This window comes from Diaporthe citri (assembly GCF_014595645.1).
Source record: "Diaporthe citri strain NFHF-8-4 chromosome Unknown scaffold_3, whole genome shotgun sequence".
Taxonomy (NCBI): Eukaryota; Fungi; Ascomycota; class Sordariomycetes; order Diaporthales; family Diaporthaceae; genus Diaporthe; species Diaporthe citri.
In genome coordinates, this window is record NW_025064848.1 from 112689 (window position 1) to 131004 (window position 18316).

An 18316-nucleotide genomic window follows, 5' to 3' on the forward strand; every position below is an offset into this window, starting at 1 on the left:
GGATTGGTTTTAAGCCTTCGGCGGACAGCGCTGCAGTGCTAACAAGCTTTGTGTTGTGTGCACGCTCGAGGAATGATTATTGAATCCAGAAAGACCGAGAAGAAAGAAAAGAAAAAGTCCCAGTGCTGCAGGTTGTATTCTCGGGTTGTGGTTAACAGAGAGCTGCAAGGTTGGATGCAAAGGTCGCGTGGTACAACGGCGTGGTGGGTAAACAACCACGACAATGGAGCTTGCTTAATTTTTAAAGCCAGCAAGCTGTACAAGCCCCCCGCGATTAGGTAGCGAGTTCAAGTAAACAAACTCACTCAACAGGTATGCACCTGCGAGTCTTCTGCAAGGGGAGAGTGATAAAGAGCATCTTCGTCAACTCCCTCAAAGTCATTCGAATGGCCTGATGACAACCTTCTCCCCAGACACCCCCTTCTTGTTCTTCTCGAGCGCGTCATCTAGCGCGGAGAGCCCACCCGGCACGACGACTGGCCGATTGGGTTCAAAGAGCCCCTTGGCTATCCAACCATCCTCGCCACCGAGAATCCGGGCCATTGGCTCACTCAGATGCCTCAGCGAAGGAGCGCTCCCGATGCCTACGATTCCCTTGAGCTCAACGGCATGGCCGCGTTGTGCCAGCTCCACGATCTCAGAGTCAAGGGCACCACTCTTGCCCTCGACAACAGCGATCAAGTCTTCCTTGTCCGCTGTGCTCCTGACCAAGGTCGCTCCTGGTGTCTTGGCCAGTTGGAGTATTTGGATCCCTAATAATAGCGTGGACTTGTGGACGATTGCATCAATGGCAAGAGGAAGAGGCAGGCCATCAAGTGCTTGGTGGAATTGTTCAGGTGTTGACTGGGTTGCGCGGTCCAGCACAACATGCGCTCCAAGCTTCTTGAGGTGTTCCACATGGGCAGGGCTGGAGTTGGTGATGATGTGCGAGAAGCCGGACAGCCTGGCGAGCTGAATGGCATACTGGCCCACGGATGAGCTGCCACCAATGATCACAATAGCCTTGCCATTACCGGCAGTGTCGCCACCTTTATCCCATGGAGCCGGGAGACCAAAGCCCTGGCACTTGTCAGTAGTTATTCTCTCACCTTGAGCACCCGAATTAACATTGCTTGGGGGACTCAAATAAATCCTTACCGACTTGTCATACAAAGAAGCAACACCCGCCACAGTACCCAGGTGGACACCAGCAGCTTGATCATCAGAGATGTTGGAAGGGGTCTTGGAGACCAAGGCAGCCGGCATCTTGGTATACTGCTGGAATGTTGAAGAGGCGTACTTCAATGATCCCCTGGAAGAAGACCCTAGTGCCAACCTCGAAACCTTCGACATCAGCCCCCAGGGCAGCTATCTCACTGGCTGCGTCAGAGCCGAGGATGGCCGGGTACCCGGGCAGGAATACCCCATTCTCATGAACTTTCCAGTCGACGGGGTTGATTGCCGTGGCAGTGACTCTCATGGCGACCTCACCAGACTCAAGAGCTGGGAGCGACACATCGGCAATGGTGTGTCCGGCGCCCGGAGCTGCAAAAGTGGCTGCTTTGAAAGTTGAAGGGACTGGCATGATGGGCGTGGGCATTGGCAGCAATCAATTGAGTGGATGATCAAGTTTCAGTGGTGCTGGGTGCTGCGTGCTTGAATTCCCGGGAAGATTGCAATAGTGTGGTCGACCCTCGGCTTCATGAAGCGTGCAGTCTCCTGGCAATGGTGCAATATATTCTCATCCGATTTATAATTGACTCCTCGGTCATCAAGGGCGCAACATTTGGCAGATGTCGTTGGACCGTCTGAGTAATCAGCTAGTCCCTAATTGGGCTCTTATAGGATAGCCATAGGATGACCATCCGCTAAAGGCGAGGCCTGGGAGATAGCTACATAGAGACACTATAAAGAATGAGGGAGTCAGATTTTCACTTTACTTACAGAGAGCACTTACCGCTCACAAATTGTATAGGCACTTGGGTACCTACTTTATCTCTGGACAGACATTGATCTGTTAGTGGCCTCGTGTGAGACCACAGTGAGTGTCGTATCATGGACTTAGCGACAAAAGCAGAGATGCACTCAGTCCGAGTCACTCTGCATAGCAGGCAACAGACTGACATATTGAGTATCATCAATCCGCCCTGATGCTTGGGCACCATGTAAGCCAGCAGGACTCATCGTGGTCTGCCCCCGTTTTCCCCGAGGAGTGACCCGTTGTGAGAGATCCATGCCACAGTTACGGATGCGTTGCAACGAGGATGACAAAGGAGGTGAATACCGGATTGTCAGCAGATTGGTGTTTTGCATGTGTGAATCCACCCATGCGTTTGCTCCTGGTTCAAGGTTGATGATCCCGGGGCGGTCTCAGGCCACTGGGCAGCTCCACGTCAGCTTGTCCGGGACGAAAAAAACAGCGTTGGGGGCCTGAAACAGCCGGAGAAAGCTTGATCGGCATAAGAGCAGAGCCGCCTCAGCAAGGGAGCAAGCCCCATGTCAAGTTCCTCTAGTACTTTGGACGATCTCGGAAATCTCAAAGGAGCGAACCCTCAGTGAATGGTAGCGGTGGTGGTGGTCCTAGTAGTTGTGATATCCCCAGGGGACGCCCGAACCTTTCTGGAATTGGGATATAAGAGGCGCAGCAGTTGAAGCCTCCCAGACGAGATGAAGGCTCAAAATTGATTTTTGTGCGCATGTACGTGGAACAGGTTCAGGTTGAAGTTAATGAAGCGTGTCCGGTAATGATCGTTGCCCAAGACCCACTCGTTTTGGAGGTGTGCAAGATGTGGGCCATTCACGGACGAAAGAATGGAAAGAACGAGGGCCAAGCGACTCAGGTGGATGGACGATGACGACATCGGATTCATGAGGATGTGCTGTCCATCGCCCGGCATTCGTTGTGCGCGCTGATTGAGGGTAAAGGGGCTGCGATCTTCCCCATCCACCCACCCATCCGTCCGTCCTGGAAACCAAGAGCGTGAGATGAGTGCAATGAAGATGAGCGTGGTGTTAGGATGAGCGTTTCATGCGCGTTCATTCCATCTGTGTGCCGAGAAGTAGTCGATCAATTAGCTGGGAGCTCCCGGGATAGATGCTGTATGTTGACCCAGCCGGCTCCCAGATTGGCGAGCCAGACCAGGCTCGATGGCGTCAGGGCCTCGAACCCTCGATGCTGCCCTAGTGCAGCGCAATATATGTGCAGCAACGTACGTTCAGTACTGCAGAGCTGTTCCCGGAAGGTTTGAGTGCGGTGTGTGTGGAGGGAGGATTGCAGATTCCAAGATTAGTCTCGCCGCACCGCGCCTGCCTCCAAGGGACCCCCACCCCACCTTTCCGTTCCAAGCTTGGGGCAGGGCCTCGCAACGGTAGCCAACGGTCGAGCACTGGAGCAGTCGAGTCGCTAGATCTCAAACGTGATGGATCTGGGGCCCTACTGTGAGATTGCGTACGTACGTGCCTCCCTCCGTCCATCCATCCAGGCCATCCAGACACACGCATACCTGGACAGTCACCTGCAGCATCGCCTGCACCAGCACCCGCAGGATTCGAGCTATCCGGCCCAGCCCAGCCCATCCTGCTGCATCCCACCCACCCGATGCTAGATGCAGCAGGCAGATTGCATGTGCAGCAGCCATTCATTTGATCCATCGGCTGCGATGCTCTTTCTTGGGGTTGCCTACATGCTCTAGTCTCGCGCTGCTGGTTGGGTCTGCCAGGGTCGTGCCGGTCAGTCATTGGACGGAGCGAGGGGCTATCCCAGGAACGGTCGACAAACGGAACGGGGAAGATGTGGGAGGACTGGGAACTGGGCCTGGGCCTGGGACAGGGACGGGCACGCATCTCGTAGACTCTGACACTCTGAACTCTAATAACCGGCCGCAGCACATTGCGGGCATATCACTACTGTACGTCCCGTACATTAAACAATCGAGGCTGCCAATCTCTCCTGTCCCTTCTGTCGTTCCTTTTTTTTCCTGCAACGGCCCGAACTCTGGCGTCGGCTTCCCACGTCTCGTCCTCCTAACCACGCACTCGTTCGAGTCTTACGCCTTGTGCCTCGTCATCGTTATTTCCGCCCCAGACTTGACCTTGGCCCGGACGGACCTAGAGCTACCACGGACCCCAACAGTCGCAGGAAGGAAGGAAAGACCAGCCGAAACCCCCAAACTCACGTCGTGCGACAATCCAGCTCCGACACTGCGAACACAGAAGAATTTACAAGGAGGCAGAAGTTTGAAAGGAAAAGGAAGAGAATAGGGCAAAAAGGAAAAAAGAAATCGAAAACGGACACCCAATTGTAGAGCAGGACGCTCGCTTCTTTCTCCTCGACGAACATCCACCCTCCCCCGCAGTCACCATCGCCAACGCCAGCGCCAGCGCCAGCGAATTGCGCACCGCTCCACGGAAAGACGTTGCCTTGTTGGCGTCCGACATGAGAAGGTAGCGCCATGCTCATACCACAGCGCTTCCAACGAGTCGTGCCAGTCCTCGTCGTCCTCGTCCTGTGCATATTCATCCTCTCCTCCAGCAGGTTCCGGGATGCCGCCATCGTTGACTCAATATCACACCAGATCGCCGGCGTGCACAAGTCGGACAAGCCCAAGTCTGACGCCGCACTGGAGGAGGAGGCAAAGTTTAGCACACCGCCCACCACTCCAACACCGCGGCCGCCTCTTGAGCCCGGCCAGTGCATCCCCGAGATCGAGTTCCTGAGGCGCGAGGAGCTGCAGCTGAGCGACAACATCGTCTACTCGAGGCGTTGCATCAAACCCAAGTTCTCCGATGACGTCGACCGAGCTGTTATCCCCAAGCTCGAGGGGCCCATCATCACCCAGAAGGCCAACATCAACCTCACCTCGTGTTCTCACCTCGAAACCCTGCCGTGCGACGAGCTGTCCATCACCGTCACCCCGCCTCCTCCCCAGGAGAAATACGCCCATTTCGTCTTCGGTGTCGCCACATACTACGAGCGCATGATACAGGGGCTGCCTGCCTTCGAGCACTGGCTAGCAGGGACCGATGCGCTCCTCGTGGCAGTCATCGTGGACCACGAGGGCAACGACCTCGGTGCCCTTCAGCAACTCTTTGGCCAACATGGCATAAAAATGGCCACCGCCAACGGCGATCCCAACCTCACAATCGACCAGAACCATTTCGTCATGCTGCGGCCGACCGTGCAGAACATCAGTCCCGAGACGAAATGGGTTGGAATCCTCGATGACGACACCTTCTTTCCCTCTCTGGACGCGCTTAGCAAGACTCTTGAGCAACTAGACCATACCAAGGAGCTGTGGCTCGGCCAGTTGTCGGAGGATTTCTACTCGGTGCGGTCATGGGGCTTCATGGCCTTTGGCGGTGCAGGCGTCTTCCTCTCGGTTCCATTGGCCAAGAAGCTGGAACCCTTTATGGAACAGTGTCTCGAAGAGGCGGCCCTGCCATCGGGTGACGGCATGCTGCGCGACTGCGTGTACTACCACTCCAAGACCAAGCTGACGCTAGTGCCGGGCCTGTACCAGCAGGACATGCGCGGCGACCTATCCGGCTTTTTCGAGGCCGGCTTCCGCGCGCTGTCGCTGCACCACTGGAAGAGCTGGTACGTCGAGCCCGTCGACAAGATGGCGCAGATCACCAAGGTGTGCGGCGACTGCTTCCTGCAGCGGTTCCAGTTTGGCGAGGACACCCTCTTCTCCAACGGCTACTCGATCGCGATGTACCGCAAGGGCGTGCAGGGCCTCAACCTCGACTGGGTGGAAGCGACCTGGAACCAGCACGGGCCCGAGTTCGACTTCAGCATCGGCCCGCTCAGGCCGGCCCTGAAGAAGAACGAGAAGAGGAGCTACCGACTAAAGGACGCCGAGTGGCTCAAGGACGGCAGCCTCAGGCAGATCTACGTGTACAAGGCCGACTGGAAGAGCGGCGAGACCACGGACGAGGTGATTGAGTTCTTGTGGGATCCGAAGGCAATTCAATAAGGACTGCGAGGGCGGCTTCAAATGGGTTCTTCGAATTCACTGTACATGGCATGGCATGGCATGGCATCAAGGATGTTTGAGTGGGCGTTGGTGAGGCAGGAGTTGGGCGTCTTATATCCCCCGTGCACTGGGAGGATCTGCTTTGGGTTGCAGCGACATTTCCATCTGCAATGAGGTGATTGTATAGAACAAGACTGTGCGCCCCGTATGGGAGCCACATATATATACCGCGCATGTGTATATGGGAGGCTGTCACATCTGATTTTGGTATCGAGACGGGAGTCTCGCAGCGGTAATGGGAATTCAAAGCCTCGAGCGTATTCTGTCAACCTGGCGGTCTTCAACGTGTGCCGTCGTGGTGTGTCCAGGTTGGGGTGTCGGCCAACTCCTGCTTTTCTCTGCTAATGATGTGGTGTGGGAAGATATCGGGTGCTGACGGTGGGTATCGTCGGAAGGTTCGACAGTTCTTCCGGTTAGGATCGATCGCGACGAAACGTCCTGTTCAACTGGATGTAGGCACATGAGACGAACGCCCAGACCCGCTGGATTCAAACGCTGGAATAGAAATTCTGCTTACCCAGGGGCCAGGTCGACCTGTCGTTGAACCTCCCCAAATAAATGCGAACGTCCTTCGTCGCGCAGTCATCTACACATCCCACGAGCAACGGAGCCATAGCGGCCTTCTGATGTCCTATCATGGGGGCAGATATCGGCGAAACTCCCAATCAAGTTTTTGCGAACGCGAGAGTAGTTACCGGCGTGTCGGGTGCGCCAAGGCGCTCACGGACTCTTCAATGCTGCGCACACGTGCGCGAGCGAGCACACGGGATCTTTGAGACGGGGCCCGCGTCTCCCGTCCGGATGAAACCAGTGGTACGGCGGTACACCCGCCCGCCTCCGTGCAGCACCGAACCGAAAGCAGCACCAAGGCCGCGACCCGGCCTTCAGTCCGTATAGGGGAGGGGGTTATCCCGCTGATGTTCCGCTTTTGGCCGGCTGTGGGCTGGCGAGGATGATTATTCCCCCTGCTTGTTGGTGTGACATGTCGACGCACAAGACGAGGTAACTGTGAGCTTGAGAGTTCGAGAGGGCAAGACACGTGCGTGCTCCATGTCATCACTGTTGCGGAAACAGCACAGGAATATTGCTGGCATGTACCCATCGTCGCCAAGCCCTGCGCCCCATCTCCCCGAGTGGCACCGTGTAGGAAAGAACAATCCGCCCAAGCGTTCTGTGCCCTTATCAACCACTCACCCGATTTGTGACCACGACATATTCAAGCGATGCGTCAAGCAGACTATACCTGACACCGGGAGCACTTTCCACCAGTCCATCCTCCAACCTCCACTCCAGGGGTGATGGTAACGCCCAGATATCCGCACAGACACGGGCAACGGCAGGCTGCGCCCCGTCTGCCCCGTTCGCCGCCACATCTCTTGACCTGGGGTGAAGGCGAGCCACGCGACCTGCCGTCGCCCGCACACGCAGATCTTGATTGTCTGTGGTCTGTGGTCCCCGCGGTCTCCGCCAGGTCGTTGGACCAGGAAATTGTCCTGTGTGGCGGCCAGAGTGGCGCGCTCAGGTGCCTCATCGCCAGCCAACCACCAGGGCCAGGTGACCTCTCGCCCTGGCTTTCTGTTGCTTTTGCTGTGGCTTCCCTTTGGTGGAACGTGGCGCGGGCAGGAATAGACATGATGTCTCGGGGGCGCCATCTTTCTGAGACATGCGCTGGCCTGCTTGTCTCTGCTTTTGGCTCTTTGTGGGATTTCGTGGCTAGATGAGGGGGCTGAGACACGATCCCGCACGTCTTATAGGGCTAAACATCCCGTGGCGCCGTGGCTTGTTTTTTATTTTTCCTTCCAGACCCATTTCTTACGTCGGTTCTGTCGCTGGGACATTGTGCAGGAGGACAATGAATCCGTGCTTCGTGCCACGTGTGAAGCCCTGTCCCATGTGCTCGGGTGCTTCAATGGGTGCTGATCAGCATCACGGGCATGTGGGAGAGGAGTTTTGTGTACCATGGTACATGAAATCTGTGCGTGAGCACTGAAATCTGTTGGGAGTACTGGTCGAATCAAGTACGTCGATCGGTTAAGTTTTGGCAAATCTTGGTGAGCACAAACTGTATTATACTGTCACGTTTTTGGCCGCTATACTATAAGGACAAAAGTGACGCCACTAATGCACAGTACACCCGGGTCCTTATATACGCGACATATACTCAGGATCGCATCTCAGCCCATGTTCGGACGCAGTCACATCGCCTACCACGCCGATGCGCATGCGCAAATCGCAGCGCGAGGGAATCCTCGATGTCAATATCAACCTGCATCTGCCGTGTACCCACCCCTCAATAACGCTTATGCTATACGCCTCATCCCACCACCCCTAATCTGCGCATCCAAGATCCAGAGCCGGCTCTGATACGCCGTGCCATCATCCAAACACGGCCGCACCCGGTCCCCCGTCCCCGTGGCGCTGCCCTTTATTCCACAGATAACGACAAAACACCGACGGAACAGACACGGCGACGGATAGCCGCCACCCGGCGACCCTGGAAATGAGCGCTAGCGAGCCGCCCTTGCGAACGGGCCAGCCGTTGGGTAAATTGGTTTCTCCGCCCTCGTGGGCGCGGGAGCGACACACAGACACATTAAAAAAAAAAAAAAAAAAGAGACTCGCGTTATCAGTGTAGCCGAGCCGTGGTGGGGAGATCTCCCGACCGGGGTATGTGTAGCTATGCGCTGCCGCGAATAGCATCGCAGCAACTACAAGCACTACCGGACCTACAGTGCAATATCGGTCGTGGTCGCTTAGGCGCCAATGCGTCCGGCTGGGGTAGTGCAGGGGAAGAGAGCGCGCCCAGGTGACAGAGGGAGTGGAATAAGGAAGAAAGAAAAAAGCACATCGCAATTAGATTGCGGGGGGAGGGGGGCAGCCGGTGTGACGGTTACCTGGCCGGCCGAGTGGGTGCAAAAGAAAAGTAGGCTACTGGGCCACTAACCTCGGGAGACAGGAGTATTTTGGGGTGCTCGGGAGATTTTTATGACACATATCCTCTAAGGTGACCTCGAGACCTCGAGGGTGAGATCGCGTTGTGCCGGGTGCGACGCCACGGTCAGAGTAACGTCGTGTCGGGAGCGACCCAGAGGTCAAAGCTAGTCTGAGGTTAAATTGATGCCGGGCTCCTGGCTGGCTCAAGGTCACAGTCTATGGGCCCTGGAATATGCCCTGCAGACATTACTCGTGTGAGCGCTTCTTGTATTGCATGGTTTGATTACTGAAGCACTGAGCACAAGGTAGATGGATAGACAGGTTCACTAGGCGGTTGTCAATGTTGATTATTTTGTTCGCTGTCTAGGTATGGGTATCTCTGCAGCATCTCTGCAGCCGCCCTGCCCCCTTGGCCTGCCTTGCCTTGTCGTGAGACGCAGAACTCTTTGGTTGTGTTCCTGTGACCGGCGCCCTCGTCTTCCGTTCGTTGGGTTTGATTGCATCTCAGGCATGGCTGACGCATCGGAGAGGGCACTGCCATTCTCCCCCTGCCGCAAAACATCTGCTTGGGTGCTGTGTTCATCATCAAATGGTCATCCCAATACCACAGCCGCGGTCATGTGAATTGACTTCCCCATTACTTCTCTTGTCCTCATTAGGTAGTAGCCCGCGCCTGGAACACGATGTCATGAGACAGCGGTCCTCACGGATGACATGGCATAAGCTCTCACGATGTGTCACTCGTGTGCATGGCGTGGGTGATACATGTCGCGTAAATCGTCAATGTGACAGCGCACTGCCGGTCGTCTCCTCATCATTCGACTCAATTTCTTGCCACCAATTATCTCGAGCGTGGCGAACTCAACGCCCCGCGACCTAGATCAACACGGCCAAGACGCACAAAGACCCCAGCACCAACATGCGGAAGCTCTCAGCCGCCGTAGCCGCGGCGCCTGACGTGGTGGTTCCCGAAGAGGATGATCCCGAAGAGGATGACGACGCAGTCGACGAGCCTGATCCCGAGCCAGACCCGGATCCAGAAGAGGAGGTGCCGGTGGCCGACGAGCCCGCCGACGCGCCCGTTCCTGTCGCGGTGGCGGTTGAGAAGCCGGAAGAGGCGGTGTTCGATGCGCCGAGCTGTCCTCCGGGGGCACCGCCGCTCCCGGGCAGCGCGGTGTGGGTCCCGTCCGTTGTCGACACGGCCTGGGCGGTTGGGGCGCTTCCGGACTCACTGCTGCTGTCGCCGCCACTGCCGCCGTTCCCCCCGCCGTTGCCTCCACTGCCTCCGCTGCCTCCGCTACCGGGCGTGGGAGTTGCTCCCGAGGCGGGAGGTGGAGTTGCAGCGCCTCCAGCCGCCGGCGCGGTGGTCGAGGGCAAGGTAGTGGTGAAGCTAGAGGTTGCCTTGACGTCCACACAGTTGCGGTCGTAGAACAGGAACGGGCTGTTAGACTGTTCGCGGAAGTTGGAGTCTCTGTTGGTTGTGGTCAGTCGGGGGTTTGCTCACTCGATCTTCGATGACATGTACAAGTCCACTTACAGCGGTGATGCGTAGAGGAGGCATTGGGAAGAGTCGAAGGCGAAGGCCTGGCACTTGGAGTCTGACTGGCAGCGGGCCGAGCAGGCGTCGAAGTTGGCGAGACTGCCGTCACCACTGAAGAAATAAGCCTTCTCGCCTCGGTCGTAGCCACTGGAGAGACCGCAGGTGATTTCACATGTGGCAGTGGAGGCCAGGCCAAGGTATGTCAATGTTGAGATCTTCATGGTGACAAGTTGAGTAAGCGAGGTAAATTACTGAGGCGTTGAAGATAAGGGGGAAGTGATTAGATAGTTGACTAGTGATGAGAGTTGTGGATTATTTGCGATAGCGAGCGACTGAAGATAGCGAGTGAATAGTTTGGCTTCCGAGGAGCAGTGATAAGATACAACCCGGCAGAGGGAGGAGGACAAGATGAGCACGCGAGGAGATCATCTTGGGCGCCGTCGCCGTTATATCAGTGGGGGGGGGGGGCGCTCAAAAGAAGGTCAAGCGCAAATGAGAAGAATAAGGCCAGGCATTTGCTGGCATGGTTACCCAAGATACGAGGGTCGATGTATCACACTAGATCCATGGGCCATGGGTAGACAGAAGGAAAGAAACGGGCATTTCCTCCATGGAGGGTGACTGCAACGACTGATACGAATGCCACGGCTTGGGGCCAATCAGTTGGTACCAAGGTTTGGGTTGCAATCTCCGCTGGGGCCTGGGTCGTGTGTCCCACGATCCTTGGCCGTCTGGGGTGGGAGGGCCAACTCGGGACTAGCGGCGCGGATAGGCACGCGCCTCATATCGAAGGGTTGGTCACGCTTCATGCACGAGACCCTTCATCATAAGCTTAACAGCGCAATAATGGCGTGGTACTCTGGGGAGGATTTTTTTTTCCTTCTCACTGGTCCTCGGCCTTGGCTCCGACCCCCACTGGCACTGGGCGTGTACTACCGCATTGCATTGTTCATGGTAATACAACAAACAACGTGGTGCAGGCTTGAATGTGCGATTTGGGCAATGAGAGGAATCTATCTACCCAAGATTTGTCCCGCATCTGCTCCCACAATAGATGGTAGGAACCGAGGAGGAACCGACTATCCGGGGTCCTAGGTAGATTCGGATTCCGTACTACTAAAACGCGGCCGACTAGTCGCGACTAGAAAAGACCAACCGCGGAGCAAAACCCGCCCCGGACAACATTATGATGATCTTAGCGGTGGCAATCCAGCCCAGTGGAAAAACTAGAATTCTGTTACTCAAGCGCCAGTTGTGATCATTGATCGATGTGCCGACGGCGGTTGGTCAGGCCCAGGAAAAAAAGCTGATGAGCTCAGGAGATGACAGCAAGTAGCCGCTGCCCAGAATGCTCAGGGGTTAGCCGTGTGCTGCCGTCCTCCGGCGCAGATTCCCGTCTGCGACCGACTCCAAGAAAACCGATTCCTCCAAGCGTGACCCGCCTCCTCTCTCCGCTTGTCAACATGGAACCGCCGCCCCCTCCTTTTTGATGAACGCCCCTGCTTTTTTCCCTCACTGTGGCTTTCACTCACGATCGGCTGTCTGCCTTGGAGATCAAGGCATGACGCAGCAGAAGCAACATGTTTGAGGCGACCAACATGCAGCGGGGAAAAACACCCCACGCATCACCTTTTGCCAACAAACCAGGTGCATCCGGACGCATCTGTTCCTGCAGGCGCACATGTCGCGCCCGCGGGCCTTGTGATTCTGGAGAGCTGCAGCCGTAACCGCAGAGCCAGAAGGGCCTTCTTTCACCTCCCCGTATCCCAACTGACTGCCTGACTTGCAGAGACTGCAGGGTCAGCTGTTGCTATCTCGCCAAGAGGGGGTTGCATTAGCCTGCAGGTGGCTGCATGGTTGACAGTTGATAACACCCCTAAATGGCCACCCTGCCCTCGGTGAAGGCCCAAGTATGGGATAGGTCCAACCAGTTTTCAACGAGATTGGGCGCTATTACAAGTCAGCACGACGCTTGGGAGGCAGACCACCAGAGAGGGCTTGCCCAAAAGCAGACCAGACACCCCCTTTTGGGGAAGTCTGGTTCGCCTAGCGCTGCCTGCATGGCCATCGCGTGTGTGCCATCGCGTGTAGCCAGTCCCGGCTTGCTGCGTGCGGGCGGCTATCGTGGGAAGACCAGACTAGTCTCCCTCAACGGTGTGTGTTCTGTGCACGCGGGACTGCGACTCTGATTCCGGCCTTCACCACTATTTGCCCTGCGCCCCCAATTGTATATACACTGTCTTGAGCAGTCCGGCCGACGGCATTTAATGGAGTCACGGCAGCGGTTCAGGAGCCTCGGTTCATCAGGAGCCGCTCGTGGGTGTTTCCGGGGCGGGATGGCCGCGCCGGACCAGGATTTGAGAGCGTCGAGGGCTAGCCGGTTCTAATAATACACCGCTCCTTGTTCACAAGTGTCATCCTTACTTGGCTTCGGATAATGCACACTTCCGTCTTTGGTCCTACTGTTGCCGTATGCATCCGGTCAACCTCTCCGGGGAGTGATGTAAACACCAATGTTGTGGACAGAAAAAGAGAAGCTGATATGCTTGAGTTAGGTTAGCCAAAAGCCTGCTCGATTATTCAAATTCTCTTGCCCAGGTATGCTTTGCTCTGTTACACTTTGCAATGTATGTAGTTGAACCTTGCAAATGACCTATATGAAGCTTTTTGAATCAATCGGCTAAAAGCTTTGTATGATATAAATGATCAAACCCATGAACAATTTTAATTCATGAGATCCTGGTTATTTGACAGCTGAGAAGGAATGCAGAGTCAAGAAATGCAGCTATGGGAAAGGCGCACGTGCATTTGTTCACTTCGACTTCAGTCCAGAGTCTCAAGAATTCCTTTGCGTGGTCTCCACTCTTCCATTCTCGTCGTGTGAGCCTATACTGAGAGTGCTCAAGTATTTGAAAGAAGATTTTACAGGAGTGAATGAGACTACACGCACACACAGGCATGAAATAAGCAGAAAATTGAGGGACACAACGTGATGGTCAGCTTACAGTAGGTCGATTGTCTACTGGCCAAGGCTCTCTTGGCGGAAACACAAGGTTGTCACGATGGGCTACCTTAACATCCTGATATAGGAGACAAAGGACTTTGGAGTTTGCAGTCATCATAGTCGCATCTCATCAATTTCAGAATTGAACCGCGACACATTAATTCATTGAAGGAATGGCGCCCGTTTCCTTGCTCGTCAGCGTTACTCTTGTTGCAAAAGCCCGTGCGGCTGTTCAACGGCTTCCTGGGCAACTTTGTACATGATGGCCATTGCGTCAGAGGCCATCTTCCCATCGTGTTGTGGTTCGGTGCTGTCGAAGTGCTCTAGAGCTGCCTTTAAAAGTTGAACGTCGTCTTGAGAGGACTGTGTTTCATGAACATGGTGCTGGAATACATCCATTATCTCGCAGGCCTGGAAAAGTCCGAACATGTTGAATCGTTTGAGAAAGGCTGCATTGCCTCCATTAGATTGTATAACAAGATGAGACGTAGGCCCTTACCTCTCAGACACTGCATGCTAGCATCGGAAGCAGGAAGTGGATAGTCAGAACCGTCGGCGGCCATCGTCGTTGGTGAGTACGTCCAACGGGCCTACAAAGGTGCGAGCCCCAGTCCACTGGACCGATTGGTAATATTCAACGGATGATTTGCGGCTGACACGCGACCAATAGCATGTATTCCCTGCCGGAAGCGCAAGACCAAGTGCAACATCACCGCGGAAGAGTACTCCTCCGGTTCACCATGCGCGCGCTGTCGTCGTGAGATGCGCGAGTGTGTCTTCCCTGCTCAGCGGCATGGTAGAAGACAGTCCATTGGGGGCAGTCGACGTGAGTACACACCGTCTTCCCATCCCGACGCAGACTCATGGGCCAGCCTGTCTCTGACATTATCCATCGGGCCATCTTGCGCAGCCAGAGGACCTCCTCGACGTTCAAGTGTAGGAGACAGTCACCAGTTCATGCCAGAGGCCCTTGGACAAGCCTCTCATGGGGGATACGCATCCCCGCTCCCCACGACACGCCTCTCAGTATCATCTGCGCCTAATCAGCAGGGCAATGGTACACCCCCTGATGGACCACATCAGGGGATCCAGCCCGCGTCTTCCGGCCTTCTGGCTGGCTCTGTAATGCGGACAGTGGTATCAAATGGGCATGGCGCTCTCAACCTCCTCTTTGAGGCCGCTAACCAGGAGGGCCATTCCGACAGTCAGAGCCCGGGGTCGCGGTACCCGCATGGGGCCGGGCGCACACCACACTCTAGCTCCGGAAACTACTCTGTTGCTGCCTGCACGAGTAGTCCTGCCGGCTCAGTGCCCGTGAGCATGAGCGTGGCACCGAGCGGCATGACTTCAGACACTAAGACAGACGTCTTGGAGGTCTGGAGTGCATTCCGGTTCGTGAGGATGGGGTGGCTGTCGGCGCAGGAGGCAGTTAACTTTGTTGATTTGTGAGTGTATAAATCCCGCCACCCTGTCACTCAGTCAGTAACTAACCCGTCGATGATCACAGATTCTTTCAAAACATGTCTCCCTTGTCGCCTGTGTTGGATGACTTCTACGCTGATCACGTCAACCACTTTGACCTGGTTACCCGCGAGCCTCTACTTGGGTGTATGATACTAATGATATCATCTCGATATCATACAATGTCGACCACCGGTGGCCATTCGAGAGGCTACCTACTCCACCAGCGACTCTGGGAACACTGCCAGCATATCCTAATGCGGATCCTTTTAGGCCAAGAGAAGAGTTCCAAGGCCAGGACGCGGACCCTGGGTTCCATAGAGGCGCTGATACTCCTTACCGAATGGCACCCGCGGGCTTTACAGGTCCCTCCGGTCTCTGACGGGTGGGACTCGGACATGATCATGTCGTTCCCGGATGTGCGCGACCAGAATGGTGCGGTTGTCGACAATCCGTCCCGTGACAGGTGGCTTGAGGACGTCATCCAGCCTGCACAGCGGTCGGACAGGATGTCCCGGACAGTGCTGGGCATGGCCATGACTCTTGCGAATGAACTCGGAGTGTTCGACCAGCAAGAGGATGCGGATACAGAGAAGCTGTCTCAGTATGAGATCCGGCAGTACCACAGACGCAAGGCACTGCCCAAGCTGTTGTTTCTGTACCAGGAGCAGCTGTCGTCGAGGCTTGGCTGCAAGTCCCTGATGCCAGAGAGCGTCAGCCATGGAATCACGTCCTCCAGCGCGTCGAGAATGTCGTTTGCGAAGCGCGGGGAGGACTGGAACTCGTTCATAATTGCCTGGACGGAGCTCACCAAGATGGTGCGGTCCATATCTGACGCGCTCTTCCCGTCGCAGGCCATCACGAGCCAGCTGCTCCGCAGCGGCCGCTACATCATCATAATCGAGCATTTCAGGCTGTTGCTCTCCGGCTGGGAAGAGAAGCACCTGAAAAGTCTCGGTAGGTCTAATTTCCATGCCGGCTATAGAGAGCCATTCAGCAAAATTGACCAAGCTCATTACTAGGGACCAAGACATATTTTTATGACCTCCTGACCGTCGAGCACCAGAACACGCAGGCCCACGCCAACTCTCTGGGTCTCCAAGCCGTAGTACAGAGAACCCTAGCCGGCTCAGACGCCGCCTCCACCGCGGGCCAGATCGAGATCAGCTCGACAGACTACAACTTCATCCAGGCCGTCGTCGACGGCTGCCTCGAAACACTGAAGATAACAGCAGCACTCGCCCAGAGAAACATGCTCAAGTACGCCCCCGTCGGCGTCTTCCTGCGGATAACCACCGCCTCAGTCTTCTTGCTCAAGGCCCTCGCGGTCGGCGTCAGCACCACCCGGCTCCGCCGCTCGCTGGACACCCTGACGCGGGCGATATCCGCACTGCGCGTAGATTTTCAGGCGCTGTTTGTTGCGCGAGGCGTTTGTCGAGCGCCATTCGGCGAGCGCAGCCTTGATTTCGGCTGCAGTGGATTTCATTGTGTTGTAGTCGTAGTCGTAAGACTTGTGTGCTTTGTCACGACTTGTTTGTTTGCGCTATTTGGCAGAAAGTAGAGTAGAAAATGCGGAAGGAGCACCCAAGGGTCTTGCACTGGATCCTGGTTGTCCTAGTTGCAAACTGTTTTCGTTTTTCTTTTTTTTTTCTGAATGCAATCAGTATATGCAGCTACCGCAGGCAGGATTTCTTTGGCAGGATGATGCCGTGTGGCTGCCGCATCTGGGAGTCTTTGGTGCGGACTGGGAGCTCTCCGACAGTCATCAGAACCACCCGGCCGGTAAGGATGTCGAGGAGTTCCCAACGCAAGAAACTCTTCTCTACCGAGCCTACTACTCAGATCCAATCGCAAGGCGCCACCCGTGGTTATTTGAGCTAGATTGGCCTCCAGATGACACCGAGACCGATTTGGACGACGACTATATTATGAGTCATCTTTGGTCAGGCGAGGCTGTCTACGTTCGAAGTCTTGTCACCCATCATTATCTCGGAGTGGCTGGCGATTAAAAGTCTGTCATTGACCAGGAAATGGGAATCGAATATGACGACGAATCATTTGCGTGTTTACAAGTAGGGTGAGTTCCCAAAATAGAGATTCCAATTTTAAGCCTTCAACTGTGCTGACGGCACGCCATCAAGTGGGCAAAAGGAACGGTCCCTCAACACCACATGGCGGATTGAGTACAGTCCCGGCTTGGATAATGGATTTCGCCTGTTCAACCTTGTCCAGGATTGTTACCTAGCATCCAGCTTTCGATCGTATCTTGACTGGGATGGCGATTTGGGAAACGATACCGTCAGCACGCACATTCATCAGCTTATTGAGGCCACGTGCACTAGAGCTGCCTCGAAGCAGGCCTCAACTCTGTTCGTAATCGAGGGTACGCATGTGTGAATATCTCAAGAGAGTACAAGGGAATCTGACCGGTTTTACAGGGACGCGACGGCCTGTGAATAACGGCGCGGCAGGCAGGCTAGCTCCACCAGCCTTCATGCGAGATATTTTCATCAGAGGCTACCGCATTATCAGAGGTGTGTTATCTCCTCGTAACATGCGAAGGTTATATGGTGACGCACTTGACGTCCCCAAAATCCTGCTCACTCGAGACGCGAAAGCTAGCGCGACGACACAGGCTTTTGAATCCATCGTCTTCGTGCTCTTCATCCTTGCACATATCGGAAGGCTTTGCAGACAACAGAGATCTGTCGGCAAGATGGTTCAAAACCCTGTTATAATGTCCCCTCTACTGCCAAAACGCCGCCCTCTGATTTCTCAGGTTACAACAAGCTCTATACTTGTCTACAGTCACTGCTTGGCGTACTATGCTATCGGGGCTGCCAGGCCATGCGAAGGACGACTTGTGCTTCTGTTCGCAATTTTTGGGCTGTACGAGATGGGCTATAGTAGTTGAAGGTATGCAGGTCTAACAAGGTCGTGTTATAATGCATATTCAGGGCTCATCCTTCGCATGATGATAGCATGTCCGGAGTGTGAACACTTTTGCCTGTCGCTGGCAGCTTCTTCTCGTCCGTAGATATCAGTACATGACGATACCTGTGAACGAAACCTGGTGCGCCCGTAGAATCAAGCGCACTGTCACGTGTACAAATAGTATGTTAACTTCTAACAGCGCTAAATACATATGCACCTGGACGGATTTGACATTGGAACCATCAAGGCCCCACTAATCACGTATAGTAATTCTACTATGTTAGATTTTATATCCTTTAGTGGCATTGGAAGCAAGTGTGGAGGCCTCAAGACTTCCCTCCCTGTGATGGAGGTTTGTCACTGACCCACAGCAGTGTCAGCTTTCAGACCTATACGGCGACTCTTCAGGGCACAGAATAGAACCCCTGC

At 55.1% G+C, this 18316-nt stretch overlaps 5 protein-coding genes across 5 annotated transcripts; 2 read left to right on the forward strand and 3 right to left on the reverse strand.

Annotated features, from left to right (window-relative positions):
• Nucleotides 1-378: 378 nt before the first annotated feature.
• On the reverse strand, nt 379-1579 carry INS49_007629 (uncharacterized protein; the record flags this gene model as incomplete). The annotated part of the gene is made up of 3 exons (XM_043168377.1): nt 379-1059; nt 1138-1257; nt 1316-1579. 3 exons carry the CDS (start codon nt 1577-1579, stop codon nt 379-381), a joined length of 1065 nt encoding a protein of 354 aa, XP_043026057.1.
• A 2851-nt stretch (nt 1580-4430) lies between these two features.
• On the forward strand, nt 4431-5954 carry INS49_007630 (uncharacterized protein; the record flags this gene model as incomplete). The annotated part of the gene is made up of 1 exon (XM_043168378.1): nt 4431-5954. The coding sequence occupies one exon, from the start codon at nt 4431-4433 to the stop codon at nt 5952-5954; it is 1524 nt and encodes a 507-aa protein (XP_043026058.1).
• A 3925-nt stretch (nt 5955-9879) lies between these two features.
• INS49_007631 (uncharacterized protein) lies at nt 9880-10709 on the reverse strand (the record flags this gene model as incomplete). Its single annotated transcript, XM_043168379.1, has 3 exons — nt 9880-10085; nt 10181-10419; nt 10486-10709. 3 exons carry the CDS (start codon nt 10707-10709, stop codon nt 9880-9882), a joined length of 669 nt encoding a protein of 222 aa, XP_043026059.1.
• A 2984-nt stretch (nt 10710-13693) lies between these two features.
• Nucleotides 13694-14055, reverse strand: INS49_007632 (uncharacterized protein; the record flags this gene model as incomplete). The annotated part of the gene is made up of 2 exons (XM_043168380.1): nt 13694-13941; nt 13992-14055. 2 exons carry the CDS (start codon nt 14053-14055, stop codon nt 13694-13696), a joined length of 312 nt encoding a protein of 103 aa, XP_043026060.1.
• Nucleotides 14056-14812: 757 nt separating this feature from the next.
• Nucleotides 14813-16962, forward strand: INS49_007633 (uncharacterized protein; the record flags this gene model as incomplete). The annotated part of the gene is made up of 5 exons (XM_043168381.1): nt 14813-14937; nt 15000-15100; nt 15227-15910; nt 15976-16349; nt 16654-16962. 5 exons carry the CDS (start codon nt 14813-14815, stop codon nt 16960-16962), a joined length of 1593 nt encoding a protein of 530 aa, XP_043026061.1.
• Nucleotides 16963-18316: the final 1354 nt, after the last annotated feature.